Source organism: Pithys albifrons, chromosome 3, assembly GCF_047495875.1.
Source record: "Pithys albifrons albifrons isolate INPA30051 chromosome 3, PitAlb_v1, whole genome shotgun sequence".
NCBI classification, from domain to species: Eukaryota; Metazoa; Chordata; class Aves; order Passeriformes; family Thamnophilidae; genus Pithys; species Pithys albifrons.
Window position 1 is genome coordinate 62,287,617 of NC_092460.1, and position 18,315 is coordinate 62,305,931.

The 18,315-nt window shown below is 38.5% G+C and overlaps 1 protein-coding gene across 4 annotated transcripts in view; it reads right to left on the bottom strand.

Moving 5' to 3' along the window:
- Positions 1–12,639: 12,639 nt before the first annotated feature.
- Positions 12,640–18,315, bottom strand: part of NAV3 (neuron navigator 3) — a 273,242-nt gene continuing 267,566 nt past the window's right edge. For all 4 annotated transcript variants that reach the window (XM_071552178.1, XM_071552177.1, XM_071552176.1 and 1 more), the window contains 2 exons: positions 17,552–17,755; positions 12,640–15,369 (listed from right to left, as the gene is read on the bottom strand). In XM_071552178.1, the coding sequence (XP_071408279.1) occupies positions 15,250–15,369; positions 17,552–17,755 (324 nt within the window). In that variant the 3' untranslated portion in view covers positions 12,640–15,249. The remainder of the gene's footprint in view (positions 15,370–17,551; positions 17,756–18,315) is intronic.

The window sequence follows — 18,315 nt, forward strand, 5'->3', positions numbered from 1 at the left end:
TAAAAACCCCCCAGAGTAGATAACAGGGTATGCATCATCTTACACTCTACTAACTGAGAATCATAAGGGAATACTGTATTATCATGAGAGCTTTTGTTCTGCACTTGCAATAGTAACCTCTTTTTGCATGTTAATATCTGAAGTCTGATCTGTTCAGATAGCATAAAGAAACTTTGTATTATGCATCATCTTGACAGAAAGTTAGAGTTTGGATCACAGAGTCAGAAACCAGCAATAATATGATATGTTAGCATCACAGCAAGGACCTTGTTATGATCTTTGCAGTCATGCAGAGGTGATCACATAGAACAGATGTAATTGTGACTTTTTACATTGGCTTTTTGCAAAAAGAATGAGGAATAAAAATACTGTCAGTAATGAAGCATTCTTGAAACTGAAAACAAAGTAGAGGAAATGAATCATTTGGAAAACGTAAACTGAAAGAACAATAGGAACACATCTGGAAGTTTAAAAACATGGTAAACTGTAATCCCTCAGATGAAAACAACAATAAATGGCAGGAGAAATCTGGTTAAGAGACAAGGTTAAATCCCCATGAAATCAAAATAATACATTTAAAGACATTATTTATGTGTCTATGTGTATGTGCACATGTTTACATTTATATATATTAGAAATATTTGTCTTCTCTTATATATATTATAGACATATTCACAAGATAAGGGCTTTCTGATATTTCAAATTATATGAATCAGAAGCAAGGAATAGAGAAACAGTAAAAAGGAATGCAAAAGGAGAAGCAGCCTGCAACAGGAAAGTATGAATTAATTATAAGTTCATGAAGCAGAGTCTGAACAAAGAAAATTCTAAGAATTAACAAAAAGCACAAAATTACCAATAATCATAGATATAAGGTCGAACAAAGAATAAAAAAGACAGTTCTTCAATAAGATTCTGGGAATTTATTTGATGAGCAAGATAAGAGATGAGACAGTTGTGACTTACGAGTACATGCTAGAGAAAGAGATTTCTTAGAAATGAAAGCTCTTCTGCAGAGCTGGCAGAACGCTTCAATAGGTCAAATAACTGATAATTGTTCTTCTAAATCATGTTCTTTTAAATCAATTTTGTTGTTATTTTTGTGAATTTGTGAAGATTTAATAAGGCAGAGTCAGCACACTCTCAGTTCTGCTTGCAGCGCATCTTCATGTCCCCACTAAAAAAACCTGGTGGACTAGAATCCCAAATACTCAGCACATGCACAAGATTTTTGGCTGATCATTCCATCAAAAAAAACATCAGGGAGTCCAAAGTTAGTTTCTGTGTCTAATTAAGGTGAACTGCTGTAATATTACAGGCACAAAGTCAGAGCAAATCAGATTTTATGTAGTAACAGCTAAACGAAGTTGAAGGCTGTATCTAAAACCACCTGTTGTGTCAAGGAATGTGCATTTCTGCTGCCAGAGTCTGCCCAAGCAGGCACAACACAAAAGTACCAGGGGAAAACAGGTCGTGTGAGTCCTGGCTGCCATCATGTTTTCAATACTGGACTCATTCCCTGCCCCCCTTCTTTAAATAAACCATGGCAAAAAAGCTAAAGTCTCATGTTACAGCAAGAGGAAGGAGACTTGATCAGCTTTAGCTGTCTATCTTCTGGATACATGCATGCTTTGTCTTCCTTATTGTGCCAGCAAACATCCCAGGGCTGTATAAAAGCTGTGCTTTGCTATACTCACAGAGCTTTCCAGAGTAACAGTGAAACCAGTAAAAGCACACAGAGATCAATACTCAGCTAAATGTGTAGTGCTGACGTTCACGATGCGGGGATTGTGACCATCGTGTTTAAGCAGTTCATAATAACTGTTTGCGGACCTAATGCAATTGGGAACCTCCTTTTTTCAGGCACGTTGCTGTTCCTGACCCTTGGACTCTTGTGGCTGAGATCCTTTGCCCAGCTGTGTTTGTGTAATACATCCTGCTATCAACAGTGCCAGGCTGTTAACTCATAATTTAGTTCACTGGTTGTCCTTCTCTTTCCCCACTTTTAGTACAGAAACAGGAAATTAAAATAATTATTTCTTTATTCTCTATTATTTGTTTATGCCTTATGATACTTTTGCTGATCTTTCCTTCCCCAAGAACTCCCTGGATATTCACCTCCACTTACCTGCTGTTAATAATTTTCTTCTACTATCCTTTTTCAGTTGGGACCATCATTATACCAGCTGAGTGTAAAGTATGCATATCATACCCCCAGTGTTATTTTCAATTTTGTTCCTCAGATCCCCCAGCAATCCATATGGCTTTTGAATCACTACTGGGAAGTATACAGAGGTTTTTCACGGATGGCTAAGTGTTTGCCATTAATTGAGAACCTAGCAAGTGTATGAATAATTCCATGTGCTTATTAAAAGCTGAAATACTAACATTTTTCATTTGCTATTATGTGCCCTTTTTTAAAATAAAAAATCCTCTGAAAATCCTATCACCTTCATAATCTGAAGGTGACCACCTCCAGACATTGCCATCCAAATAATGTTATTGTTTGTGACTGTTATTATCTCAAAGTTCAACCTGTTTCCAAGTCAGGAATAATCACAATGAACAACAATAGTCCTAGATGCTGCCCCTCCCAGATGCAGAGTTTTACAAGAGCACATGAGTCAGTAGAGCTGTCTAGCTTTTGTCTATCACACTCACTAAATTTAATTGTAAACCCTTTATGTTGAACATTTCCATTAGGGTTCACTCAGCCATCTCACACACCTTTAAATAATCAAGGAATATCAATAGCTCTGACCTTGGGGAACAATCAGTATGTCTTGCAGTAGGGCTGAAAATTTGGTAAAGAAGAGGAGGGTGCCTGAGATGCAGATGGTGAATTACAGTAAAGAGGAGCAAAACCTTTTTTTCATAAGATGGAAATATTATCTGAGAGTTCTTCCTGCTGGACTGTAGTGAAGAGATATTGAAAAACAATGTACAAGAGAGTTGTTGCTGTTCCCACTTTTTCTCTCTAAAGCAGAATTTCAGTTGGCTGCAGCTAGAAGCAGTGTTTCATTTTAGTAAATTAAACTCACTTTTTATGGAAACAGACTTTGTTTCTTTTCTCATCCTTCTTCACTAGAATCACAGAACAACTAAGGTTGGAATTGCAGGTTAAATTGTCTGACTCCTTGCTCAGAGCATGTCTAACTTAGTGGTTGGAGGAGGCTGCTCCTATTCGTTTCCATTCAGGTTTTGAACCTCTGTGCAAGCTTTTCCAGTGTTTTACCACCCTCATTTTGATCCCTACTCAGCTTCCTCATCCTACAATTTACCACTTTAGGTGCAAAGAGGATGTATTTTGTCCTCTTGCTCAGTTCGTACTTTTAAAGACAGAAAAGAGTGTAAAATGTTGTCCTGACAACTGAGAGCAGTTCTGCAATAGCAAGTTCTCTCAAAATAATTCCTCTACTAATACTATCCTGTTTCTCTGCTACAGTGAGAGAACTAGATCCAGACAGGATCCAGCTGCGCCACCTGGAAACAACAAAGTAGAGACCACTCACCTCTCCCCACCATTAACCATTTGAAATCAGAAGGGCCTGATATGAAAGGCAGTACAGAAATTCTCCTCAGTTTTTAGACAAAGACTGTTGCTCCCCTACACTACTTCTTCTTCTGTAGGCTCTCCTGTTCTGGGCTACAGATAAATGCTATCATAGTCATGGCTATGGCCTTGTTAAGAGAAGTTTTCAACTGTCATATAAATGTCATGGTGTCAAAGTTTAGCTCTTGATATGCCTGTTCTGGATTGGGGTAAAATATAATTTTATAAAACATACTTACTTTATAGCCTCAAAAGTAACCTACCTTGTCCTTTCTAAAGTTGTGGGTTTTAGGAGTATTGGGAAGAAAGGGAGAAGTCTTTCTCTGAAGAAACTTATTTTTTCTTCCTTATTCAGCTTCTTGGCATCTGAAGGACATGAATAAATAGCTCAGACACTGCTTATTTTTCCACATTGAAGCAAATGTGGCTTATCTGCATCTCTTTAACCTACCCTTTCCACCCTCTGTAAGTATCAGACAGAAGAGGGCTGTGTAACCATTCTTGGAATGTGTTAGGCTTTTTGGATGGGTTAGAGGAAACAATGACAACAACTTGTAAAAGTATCTAACCCCAGGTGATGCCTTCAAGCAGCTCCAAGGGTCACTCAGTGTTTGGATGCTGATCAGACACTCAACACTGCCATGGCTCAGGGCAATCTACAGCCTATTCAAGAAAGGAGAAATGGATAGAGGCATTGACTATGGATCTGAGACAAGTCATCATCTTTGTATAGGCAAACTTATTTCCCTAGATGGGGTTCCTAGATGAACTAAATAGGAAAAAACTCACAGCATTATTGTATTTTCTGTTAGTTTTTTCTTTCTTTGGGGGGACATGGCGGTTGTTGGGTTGGTTTTTTTGTTTTTTGTTGTTGTGGGGTTTTTTTGAGTGGGGTTGTGGGTTTTTTTTAGCAGCCATTACATTAATAATCAGAGAACTATTTATTTAATTTTTTCCTAACCAAGAACAATAAGCTGATGGTCTGGACTCATCTGCAATGATATGTGAATAATTCATATAGCTCATCTTTTGTCATAGATCAATATATTGTTGCTGCCAATACCATCTCATACTTGGATGTGATCAAAGCAGGGATGAAAATGGCAGGAAATGGGATTATGACTGGTGAACAGTGGAGGGTAAAGGCAGGGCAATGGTTACACTTGTTTTTGTCACCTGTCAGGTGGACTAAGACCTTGTTATATATCTGAGCGTGAAGTCCACAGCCCTAGAAAACTTCAGGAATGCTGTAACTACCTTTATCTGCAAGTGAGGATGCTGCATATGTAGCAAATCTCTCTCTGAGCTGCATACAAGCATTCCATAGCATTTAGAAGAAAACTAAGCTCGTTGGTATAATCAAAATGCTAGTGAAGTTGTGCCCAAGATATATCTAAAAAACTCTGTACATCTACATCTCTATGCATTTGGTACAAAGGACCTCTGTGAGCAGGGTGGATCCTGCCCACGCATGCTCCATTAGAAGCCTCTCACTGAGAGGGAGCTCCTCACCTGCTGCTGACAGAGAACCATCTCTGACCTCTTCAGTCCCACAGCAGCACATGCATTTAAAGTAAAACAAATGAAAATGTCTTCAAAAACCAAAATGTTCTGCCCTGATCTTCCCTATGAAGGAAGGATTAGGGTGCAAACAAGACATGAAAGATGTCTGACATTGCACATAAATGCTCAGGTGCTCTCAGTACAGGATCAACCCCCCCCATATGGATTAAAATAGGCTTCTCTTTTCCTGCCTGCTTCTGCCATGTCATTGCCCATCTGCATCTCCCATGGCAAAGTGAAATCCTATTCCCCACCAAGCACAAGCACTGTCAGTCATCTCTCACCTTTATCATGTCTCTGCTGTGTCTTCAGAGGGGATGTTTGTAGTCGATTTGAGAACAGTGACATGCAATGGTGCTACCCTGCCACAGCACTGCTTTAAGTGCCTTTGTTGGGTTGACTCAAAAAGTGAAACACTTGTTTTGGGTTTCATCTGAACTGTTCAGGTAAGGCCTAGAAAACTCTCATATTTCTTTATCTGTACCCCTTCAACTATCACTCTCATTGCACAGAACAGGCACAGGTCTGTATCTCTAAGCATAAGGCTCCACACAGCTGCAGGGAGGATTTTTCAGGGGGATGGAGCTTTTCCCCACCTAATTATTGCTTTACACCTCACCCCCTCAAAGTAAATGGAAATGATTGAAGCCAATTCAGGAATGTTACTGCTGCCATCTCCCGAGAAAAGCTGGGCTGAACATGTTTATTGGAGTTACAGAAGCTGCTGCTGCCAGAATGTCTGTCTAAGAGTGTTCTAATGAAATGGAGTCTTTTGACCGGACTAGACAAGTGTGTAAATGAGTTATATCTAAGATTACTGTTATCAAACTAAAAATATGTGATCCAAAACCACATGCCTAGCAGTTGCCTGGAAATCTCATTTGCAGACCTAGCATTAGATCACAGTATATGATGTGAATAATCTCTTCTTCCTAAAGGCACACTGGAAATCCCTGCTCTGCCATGGAGGCCTCCAAGTTCAGCTGGCAGACCTGAAATTTCAAATTCAAAGACATAAATGCTGCTGGGACTCTAAGCTGAAATCATTACTCACATTTAATGGTAAGCATAGAAATGTTGAATAAAATTGTCACAAACTACCATAAATTTAAAGTGTCAAGGGATAATATGAAGACTTCTCAAGTAGTCTTGAGTCACCACTGAAAATAAAATTCAGGCTCCTTCACCAATTAAAAAACATCAACAGCCCTGTGAAATTCTCTTTTTTAAAATCCCAAATCCAGTGATTACTTTTTCCTTTTTCTTTTTCCATATGTGAACATGTGACTGCATATGTTCTTCACAGACAACAAAAGGTTTTGTATTTTAGAGGAGCAACTATGTGGGTCTAAAAGGCTTTCCCAGAATCTTACTTTTCAGTTATTGAAAGAAGCATCTTACATTATAACCATTCAAAAATGATCTAAAGCTACACATTATATACAGCACCCTCACAAACAAAGAGCGATAGACAGTAGGAATGCCAGTCAGTTCCAGGGCTTTCTACACTGGCAGCATCTTGAGACAAAGATCCTTGCATGAGGCTGAGCTATATTGTCATCTACACCCTGCTGCTGTTAATGAGATTTTTTTCCCATTCACTCCTTAACAATAACGCTTATTCTGACCTTTGTAAAGTACTTCGAGATGATGTGTCAAAAGCACTAAGAAAGTACTAAATAATATTATCTGATTATTATAACTCCAGTGACAACCATGGAAAAATGTTTCCTATGTTTGCCCAGAGCTAACAACTACTTAACAAATATCACTATAGTAACATGACTATTTCTATTTTTTTAATTGCCAGTGAGACTTTGCTTGACTTTGAAGATGAGATTTTTTTGCTTGTAATTTCTAAAATTGAATGAAATTCTACCATTTTTACAGTGAAAATTCACCGTTCTTGATTACAGAAGTGGCAGTGCAGATAATCCTTCTTTTTATTTAGCAAGTCATAAAGAAAGAACAAAACTCCTCTGAAAAGACTTAGTCTGAGAGCTGAAGAAGTGTTTTGGAGCCTCTGCTCCCACTACCCTGTATCCCACATAACCATGTTTCTCACATCTTACATCCCACAGTCTCCTTCTAGGCTCCAAACTATGAGCTACTTAGTCTTGGCAGAGTACTAAACACAGTGAAAGGGTATTTTTCAGCTTAATATTCCTCAGTCAGCAGAGACAATGGTACAGAGAAAAGGACAGGAGCACTAAGGGGTCATGACCTCACAAGTCATTCGGGTTTTTCACTGCAAAGATTGCCACGGGTAAGGTATGAGGCTTCTCAGAGAGTGCTGACCTCTTCTGCTGCTGCCATAGGTATCATCGTGGCACTGGCAGATCAGCCAGCACTTAGGCAGCAACTGGGAGGGGATGTTGCTGGCTGGATTGTGATCACTGCACACTGCTCAGCTGTGACAGCATATGCTCTGCATTCAGAGCCAGAAAAGGACATGATACTGTCCTTGCACACACTCTGAGCAGCCAGAAGCCTTCTGGCGAGTGAGGAGATGGACAAGTGAAATGTGTCAGGAAGAGAAGGGAGCCAAACTGAGTGTCAGCAGGAACCACAGTGAGAAGAGGAACACGACCGAGAAAGCAAAAGAGGATGAAGGAATGTGCTAAATGGCAGAAGAACAGAGAAAGGAGTGAACAGAATGCTGTGGGAGGGAAAAGATCAGTGACAGGAAAAATTTTCCTATCTAAAAATCCATCCAAGATGAAAAAAAATGCTAAAACCCAAGTGCTTGGAATTCTCTGAGCACATTCCTTCCTTGCTATTCCCAGAGCAATCTGCAAAGTCTGTCTCAACAAAGCCACCATTGCCACTGCAGTCTAAATAGATTGTTAAGAGCCTTGTGTTAACACAAAAAATTTGGATTCATATAGAAATTACTTTTACAGTACTATCCTCTGTGTGTCTCTGTATGTGTTTGAAATAATTTCAGTAGAAGCTTATTCAAAAAAATTGCACTAGAAAGAAATTCTCCATGCTTCTATTCTAGAAAGAATAGGTGGCTTTGCTTATATTGCCTGCAACAGATCAGAGCCTTGCCTGCTTTGTCCCCTCCTCCTCCCACATATCCTAACAGTTTTCACACCATCTTCAACTTTAGGACATGTTCCTCCATAGGGGTTGAAGGTGGTGTGGGTATTTCTTCAGCATCAGAGGGATGCCAGGATACCCTACCTACTCTGGCTGCAGCAGGAGCATCCAGGGCTTCCTGAAGCATCCACAGGAGCAAGAAACTGAATTCCTGAAACAAGCATCTTCAGCCCTGCATCAAGGAGCTGCAGGTTGTGGGTCCTGAGGAAAACTTCACCAGAGCTGCAGATCTCTGAAGTTCTGGTTCTGAAGCAGCTGCCTGGTGAGTGCCAGGAAACAAGGAAAAGATACTCTCTGCTTGTGGTACATCCAAAGTTTATTTACTTTGACATTTGCTGTAGCATTTTAGCTTCAAAGGACAATTTTGTCAGTTGGAGAATTCCTGACCTTCCTGGTTTGATATTCAGCAGATCTGGTAACAAAAATAAGGGGCAGGAACCAGCGGCAATGGGATTTTTTTGTGACTCAAATAGGCAAATGAACCAGAAACCCATTTTGCTCTTTTATCCTGCTTCCCCAGAGGAAGGACAAGAACTGGACTCAGCATTATTGAGCATGGAGTGTTATTGAGTATGGAGGTTTCTGTGGATATAGGTATAATTTCTGCTCATCATAGTATGTCCCTGATGATCAGGCAGGGAGTTACAATATAACATAGCCCTTAAAGCATGGATATTTTTTCTAAAGTTCGTATTAAGTTTCAGCCTTGTATCTTACATTTTGAATAGACCATGGTTCAGAAAAATCCCAAATATCTTGACACCTGGTAAAAAACCATTATGATCAATTAAAAAAGTTACCTGACTACTGAGCAAGGGATAGCAACAGCTGTATGATAGTAATATTTTTTCACTATGAACCATTTCTTGCAACATGCCCTGTAACATATGCTATAGCTTGCCTGTCTTGCTCTAAGTGGAGTAACCTCTCTATTGCCCTGCAGCTACAAATAGGCCATTAGGTTTTACTGCCAACAGCTGCCCCAGTACAGAAAAGGAGGAGGCTTCCCTACATTCTGGTTAGCAACATGATCTGAAGGTTTTAATTCAGCTTCAAGGAACACTACAACTGGCAAGATGGCAAACTACTGAATGCTGTGCCCAAGCATGCAATTACATTATAGTTCTTAAGTGTAATACTCTGCACAGTTGCTACCAACAATGTTTAGCTGAATCTTGCAGCACTTAGTGGAACATCTTATCCTCTGAAGATGGTGGTTTATGGAGGAATAAATTGCAGGCACTGAAGTTGAAATTAGGATGCTTAACCTTATATTCAGGACAGAAATTAAAGAACATAACTAACTCAGAATACATAATAAGACTAAACATGTTATTTAATCTCAGAGACCCTTAAACTAGAGATGAAATTTATTGTGTGTGGATATAGTGTGTCAAATAGGCTTGTAGTCTGATACAAGGTATTAACTATCTCTCAAACAAGCAGTATAATTTTATACATGGAAAGATAATTTGTTTTTACCAGAAAAGTATTTATAAAGTATTTGAGACACATTGGCACTACAAGTAGTACAAAGACATTAAGTAATAGAGACTTACCATTGCAATTACTAATAAGACAATAAGGTTTCCTTACATAGCTTTTAGGTTTCTTGTTTCCTCTAGATGAAAAAATACATTCACACTGTAATGTTAGTTCAGTTAAGATGCAAGATTTTGCCTCCATTGTGACTTTCCCCAGCCACAATCAAGAGTCTGTACTTTTGGTCCAATAGAGTGCCACTAGCTTGACCCAGATAAGCAGGGATAGAGTACACTAAAGATCATGGCAGTTATATGAACAGTGTGGTAATGATGGAGTAATTATGTCTGCTAGCTCAGCGACTGCTGTACAGAAAAAGTATCTCTTTATTGCATGCATCCTACATGAATGAAAGAGCTTACCTGCACTGACGACTCTACTTTCAGACTGTGTATGTCTTTTCACTGTGCTTGCAAAGTGCAGCTGGACACATTTGAGGTGTATCAAATTATAAGTGCTAAAATACACTTAATTTAAATTACTGTTTAGTTGACTAAGTCCTTGGGCTTTGGTCATACAGATACTACGTATTTGGTCTGCTTCATTGTTCTGTCAGAGCTATCCATTTATGACATGATAAAATCATTAGTGCTGGTTATGCATCACCATGTAAATGCTTTATTTTGTTACCATGTGCCTTTTCTTCCTGATTCAGCATTGAATTGTTAAGATGCATTTTAGTTTCCTAAATTAATACTCTAATTTAATGAAAACTGCTTGCAAAACAAGTGAATACACTGACAAAAGGAAAACATTATTTCATTTATGAATTTTTTTACTAAAGGCAGGACTTCATTCAGTGTGCTTACTCACTGCTATTTATCAGCACTTGTTTAGGGTTGCTATTGAACAAAAAACAGTAAATGCAGCTTACTGTAGAAAAGCAGGGTCACATGGCCTGTGCCTTAGTTAGTTTATCTGTTGTGACAGTTTCTATTTTCTGCTACCAGTATCATTACCAGCATTACATTTCTCCCATGACAGTGCATCTGGAGCTCTTGCATTGCCAGACTTAGTGGTAGCATTTAATTTGTGTGACATTATTCAGTTATCAAGAAAAAGCTCATGCTGAGAAACACTGTGGATAGCTAATGATAGCATAAAAAATGAGTTCTTGTAAGCAAGAGCAATGTCTCAAGTACTTTGCTGAAAACACTCTTCTTTCTGAGGCTGCACTATCCTCTTCCTGTTATGGGAATCTGGGCATTCACCAAACAGGTCTCCAGATGAAGGTTAACAGGTAGCTATGCTGAGACGGAAGATAAAGAATCAGTGGACAATTCAATTTAATTTATTTTCCATTAAGTAATGGCAGCTGGACAATGTGGAAAGACTGCAGCACTGAACTGTAGGAAAGCCACATGGAGATTGCTCTAGTCTATTCCTCTTTCTGTGTAGGATCATCTCTACATATGTAATTTTCAACAGAAGCTAATCTAATCCATCCTTGGAGACATACAGTGATGGAGAAGCCATGTAGCTCATCACATATTTTCTATAACAATTTACACACTTTTTTTTATGACATTCTGATATTCATACCTACATTAGCTGAAATAAAAATACACCCATGACATGAGTAGCTGTAAACAATCCAGCCGTAGACCAGAAATCTTCATGGAGGATCCTACCAGGATTCAACAGGGGTCTGCTCTTGACAAAAAATAACTTATTACCTTTACCTACAAACTAAAAGACAAAGTAAAATGACAGCAGTTTTTGGAAATTATGGAAGCTGGTGGAGTTGTAAACTAGACAGATGATGACTGTACAGAATGAATCATTTGGTAAGGTGGGCTGATTTGAATACCTTGTCTTACTACAGACAAATTTGCACTTATACATCTAAGGAAGAAAGGGCATAGTTTATACAGACAGGATTGGACTAAGTATTTCAAAATGATATAACATAAAAAGAAGTCAGAGTCTTGGTAGATAATTAACTGAACATGAGCTTGCAGTGGGATGATGCAATTAGAGAGTGAATGTCAGCCCTGAAGCCTAAGCAGGGAAAATATGAAGTGGGAGTAGGAAGGTGATATTAGCTCTGTATATAGCAAATATAAAACCATCACAGGAATGCTGTGTGCAACTCTCATACCCACACTTCATAAAGGACTCTGATAAACCACAATGTAGTCAGAAAGTCTTGCCAAAAAAAAACGTTGAGGTCTGAAAGGTATGCCTTATTGTGAAAAGCCAAGAATGAGCAAGCTACGTGCTTTATTAAAAAGATAAACATGGAAGACTATTTCAAAAGATGGTTTTGATTGTGACTGGCTTTTAGTATAAAAGGAAAAGACATAACAAAGGACAGTATGGAATATTTTTCTCTTTAAAAGGTGATACGTAAGCTCTAACTGCAAATAAAACCCAGGGAATAATTACCCATATTGTCAGTGATATTGATATATCTAAAGGCCTTTCCAGGGAGATTGCACTTTCAGGAGAAATTATAGGCCTGCTGCTGAGACTTACAGCTGAGGTGCAGCAGCTTGCAGGAGCACAACGATCTCTTCCAACCTCAAAATTTGTGATTAGGTGACTAATGCAACTCTACTTTCTTTCAAATAATATTGATGTATACCTGCAGAAGAAATAGCTTTTAGTCTTTTGAGTTTGAAAATAAGGAATAATATTGCATCATTTTTGGACAGATTTATCATCATTGAAATCAATAGACTTGTATTTGAAAATAATCCTAGAATGGGAAGAATGTAAAGTTGTTTCTGAACAGCACAACCTGTTCCCACAAAGAAATAGCCATTCAAAAATCATGTTGAATCACTGGAACTGGAAACAGTACTTAATTTTGTTTCTATAGAGATTAGTTCTGCTGAATATAGAAAAATCACATCATTCAGTTTGTAATTTTGTTTATATGTTCTTATATTTGAAAGAATATCTAACTGTTGACTGGTCCTGACTGCAAAAACACCAGACTGTGTTTTCAATAAATAATTCCACTTTAATGGCAAAGTAATAATTTAGACAGATACAGTGTGCACACCTGCAAAAAAATATACGCAAGCTGGTTTACAAGCTAGAGGAACAATAAACCAATAGAAAATACATCATCCAGTTAAGTCCGATGACACCAAATACTTATTATTAGGGTTTTACAAAGACTACAAAAATTTTCAGATGATTTTTTTCACTGTTTCTGTCTATTTACATGATATGTTACATCAAAAATGTACAAAATATAAAATGTGTACAGACAAATGCTTCACAAACAAATTCTGAGTTGTAAACTAGGTGGACTCACTGAGATGTATTGTAGGAAGTTTTGTATATGTAATACTGTGTGTTTGTGAGCTAAATATGGCAGGAAAAGATTTACAGGTTTACTTCTACCACAGGTACAAGAAAGAGCAGCTTTGTTTTAGTTCTTTGAGTCAGTCAAGGTGTATGAGCTAACATTTTGCATCAGAAGTGGATCCAGATTTGGGGGGCATGATGTTGGTCTGACTGAATCCTACATGCATAAATTCAGAATTTTATTAGGGCAATAGCACCGTGTAGGAACCTCTAGATTTAGCGATGCAGCTGAGTGCCATTAGGAAACTGCATTGATTTCTTTGAGTTACAGCAAGTGACCACAGGGCAGCCACAAGGAGTTAATAGCACCAGATACACATCCTGAAGGTTACATCCATGGAGGTGTACCGTACATGTCTACACAATGCCAAAGCCCTTAGGTACCTTCTTGTTCATGTGCACCTATTTTAACCTCACACCTCTGGTGGTAAAAGAGCATTTCTGATTACTCTGAGCAGTCTGAATGCAATCTGGTTGTAGCCTGCCATGACATATGAACTTAAAACAATTTCAGACTTTTCCCCCCAAAATGTATTGGCTTCATATAGATATTGAAACGTGCTGACTGTAGCATTGATAGCTCCTGCATAGTCATAATAACTGTAAGTACAGGACAAACACACCAGGTACTAACAACTTTTAAGGTTTGCATTCTGTATTTGTTTGCAACATACAGGAAATCTCAGTAAGTGAAACATCTCTTAACACCAACAGAATAAAATACATTTTTTTGTTTATTTGTTTTTGATTTGTGCAAGGCTTTTTTTCTTTTTTTTTCCTTTTTTTTTTCTCAATATTTACAATACCCACCCAGTAGACTGTGCAAAACCAACCCACTTTTACAGTATAAACTCTTCCTCTTCCACAGAGGACATCACTGCTTCAGTGTTCTTTTATGCTGAATTCTTCATGTACAACAATAGCAATCAAAACAACATGCTGAAACTAGAAAAAGGAAAAAAAAGAACCATATATTTGTGCTCATGCTGCATCAAGTGTATCCAGCTCTGCTGGATAAGTATTCAAAACATCTATCCTCCAAAAAATTCCATTCCATGGGACCAAATGGATTTGAGCTGATTTTGTCAGCATTTAAGTGGCAGTGGATGTGGGTTTGGGTTCCTTGTGTATTTCTGAGGGTAGGCAGAGCAATCTATTCACAAGATAAAAATATTATATAGCAACTGTTCTTTCTCGTATCCATTACTTTAAAAAATCATGATATACAGATATGAGGCTACTATGTTAACTGATGTTTTCTCATTAGTAAATGAAGAAAAAAACAGTGTAAATTACCAATGGTTTAGGAATTAAACCAAATTGTAAAACTGTTCTAGAAATCTGTTTTAAGGCAGTAAAACAGCACCATAAGAAATGTTCCTTCTTTCACTGAAAAGGCTCAAACAAATGAAGCCCTAAAAAGCCTTTAATCAGTGTTGGTTAATAATTGGTATAAAACTGTTAAGGAGTGGGCAGGTGGTTAAAAAAGACCCTTGTGGTAAAAACAACTTTATAAAATCTGTGACTTGTATACTAAAAACTTGATGGAGCGCATCACCGTGACCATGGCAGTTAGAATTAAATTGGCACTTATCCAGCATATCACAGTCATGTTTTCTGGTGATTGCACAATACTGTTTGTGCTTTCTGAGTTACTATCATCTTTGACTCATTTTGGAATGGGCAGTAGTGTATAGCACAAACACCACTGCTGTCCTGTGACCAGCACCATGTGGCACAACAGAGGTTAGAAGAGAATTAGAAGACTGCACTGTTCATGCAGAGCCTCAGGATAAACTAAAGGAAAACAAAAACAAAATTTCACTGTAAACTTGTACAGAGAAACAGAGACAGAGGGAGAGAAAGAGGAAAAAATATTCCAGTTTGGCTAACACGTGTGCAATCTGCTTAGACACCCTTGGTCTAGGGCACTTTCCAGTTGACAAATGGAGTCTCACTTGGCTCCATAGGTATTGAAATGCCTCGAAATTAAACTAATTCAAGCTTTCCACTTCAATTTATCTTCCTGACTTTGCAGAGTTAGGTCTCCTGCCTACCTACAACACACTATTTTCACTCAGGGAGTCTCGGCGTGCTGCTTTAATACTGGCAGTGGTCTAGTGGAAACAGATTTTACCATAATCCTCAACCAAGATTTTTTCCTTTCAGAGAGTTGATTCAAGGGATGAATCCAAAATGTCATCATGGTGGCTGGTGCTATCACTGTCACAGCTTTGTGCACTCGAATAGTTGGCTGCCTCTTGAAGCCTCATTAGCATATTCATCTGAAAGAAGAAAGCAATGTTTACATAATCTCATCTCATTTAGTACTGCAGTGACTGTGTTAAAATTTAATTAAGTTCCATTGCTATATGGGGTGTGCTGGTATCTAGCTGACAGACCATACAAAAGGATTTCAGAAAGGGCAGAGTGTTAGCAGTGCCTACTGACACCCTTTTCATTTCCTTCTGGTTTTTAAATAGAAGTTTAAAGGTCCAAAGAGTCAGAAGGATAGGGTGGAGCTACCTGATAACTCTCTTTAATTCAGGGGTGAGACTGGCTGCAGCTGCAACACTGGCACGGGAAGGAAGCTGTATCTCAGCTGGACATCTGGGCCCATATTTGCAGACATCAAGCTTCCAGATAATTTTTGGATGGTGCAGGCACACTACATTGGAAAAGCAACTGAAAACATTATGACAGTAACTTGCCCCCTCTACAAGAGAAAAATGGGGAGGGAGTGACAGAGGGGTGGACTGAGACTCTTCATAAAAGAGTCTCATCTGCTGTCAAGGGTCTGATCTCAGCAGAGGAGCAGCAACAGAACCTCCTACCCAGGAGAGTAGAGCCCCCACTAAAGGCCCACTAAAGTTTAGCCCACTAAACTTGGGGATTATTGGTCCCTGAAAGTCATCTGAAAAATCATCAAATAACAGCATTAAGCCCCAGATAACTACTTGGATGCTTGATGGCTGTGTAATGATCAGGATTTTATTTATAGATGACTCACTTCTGCTAGCATGCACAGGACTACAACCAATATTGACATTGCTTTAGTGTTTTTCAAGAAACAAATATGGTGTCATTACAAAAAGCAGGAAGTGAAAAACCAAAGAATTATTCTTATTTGTTTATGTTTTAAGCCCCTATTTCCCGTTTGCTCAGAAATCCTTACATCTCTACAGTTTCAACCAGCACCGTAAAGTTTTCTCTGTGCATTGAACAGTGTTTAATTTTGCAAGGTAGCTTTTGATGAAGGTTTAACAGGTATCCTGTTTAACAGGACACATGCCATGGGTGTTCAATACAGACTGCACATGTCCTGTTTCCACAAATGCAGTTGTTTGTGCCCCCATGAGCTCCACTGGAGGCAGGGGCAAGCCCTCCAGTCAGAAATGTCAGATATTTAATCAGATACAGATGCTGATCGCGGTATGCGGGGAGCAGGGGGTTGGGACATTGAACTTGAGCTGCCCAAGTATTTTCATCTTAGTAGAGAGTTTCCTGTGGTGGAAGCCTGTCCAATACACTCACTGGCAGCCCAAATCACAGGGTCAAACTATCATCTGAAAGCTTATGGGCTGGGAGATGGGCTCAAATATGTGATTTTCTACACTTCTTCAGGATCCAAGGTCTATTTTTGAATATGAAAAACAGTGAAGCTGAGGAGCCATTTTCTTAGCACTGATAAGAGTTAAAGCATTTTCCTCTGAGAATTTCTCTTTTCCAAAGACTGCCTGTATTCGAGAAATGCAGTTCCATAAAATGGTATTTTGAATTGTGATAAAGGCAGACCACAGAGAAAGCACTACCCCAGAATAGCAGTTCAACATATGTATTTTAATATTCCATTATCAGAGGAGGCAATGGTAAACCCAAATGTCTGGGGTCATATTCAAATAAAACAATACACGGCATTGAGGGAAATCAGCCTCTTACCATTTAATGACACCAGACTTGCTCTCCTTTTATATTAAGACTGTTACATGGTCATCAGTTATCTTGAAATATTCTGAGAAATGGAATGATTGCTGTCTAATTTCCATTTTCACTAAATTCTATATGGTTGACAAGTTATAAAATCTAAATATATAAAATCTAAATATCGTTTGTGGAATGTAAATGAAGGACTGCCCAATGCAGAAAGATGTCTTTGGAATAAAGCTGATTACTAAGTTGCTGAAGAGTAGTACCCAAACATTACAATAATTAATAATATAATTATATATCAATTAATTATTATAGTGAAGACATTTCTGGGCAGATGGGAAATGCAAAAAATGTAGGGATTTTCCTTTAATTTTTCAACATTTTAATAAACTATATTATAATAAATTATAGTAGGACTCATTTTAAAAGCCTGTTTTGGAACAGGTGCAGAGTACATTTTTACTGTACAGTGTACAGTTTCACACATGACAGTAGAGTATATACTGAAAAGTCTTTTCCCAAAGGTTTGAATCTTACCAGGGGATCCCCCTCTGTATCAGTCTGTGGAACATGCTTAGAGGTTGTTCCTTCCTTTGCTGATGCATAACCTTCATAACCAACATCTTCGGGTCTTAACTGAAGCAGTGATGGCCACTCATGCTGTTGAGATGCAGAGCTCCATGGATAGGTATCAGCTACCCACTTGGAGGGATCCTCCCAGGGTGCCCTCTTACCGTACATCTATATTATGGGTATGAAACAGGTAAATATTCTACAGTTTTCAGTACCAGTTGTAACAGTAGAAAAAAAGTCATCAAAATAGCTAAACCATTTTAGAAAGGGGTTTCCTTTTAGATGTGCTCAGCACTCAGATTTATAAGATATTCAGAAAACCTCATCTCTGCTAATGCTCCTTCAAAACAGAGTGGCTGTGAGTTGAAAAGCACTCCATAAGTAGTGATACTTGCAGACAACAGTGGGAGCCACAAGTTCTTGATACAATGTGAAATGACACCTTCAGGTAATTTGCTTAAGGCATGTCAGTAAAATTAACTCAGACCTATCTAAAGCATTCAAGTTAATTGGATTTTGTTTGAAGTGAATTGGGAAGTGTCAGTACAGATTGTTCAATTTTCCTAGCAAAACAGGATGTAGAAGAACTTCACGAGGGATAAATTTTCCCTACTATGAAGCAGCAAAGTGCTTATGAATCTGGAAGGAGGACAGAGGAACTAAGAATGAGAATATTGTAATTTTAGGAGATCTGGTAGCTTCCTCCCTAAAGTGCACCCCTCTCTACA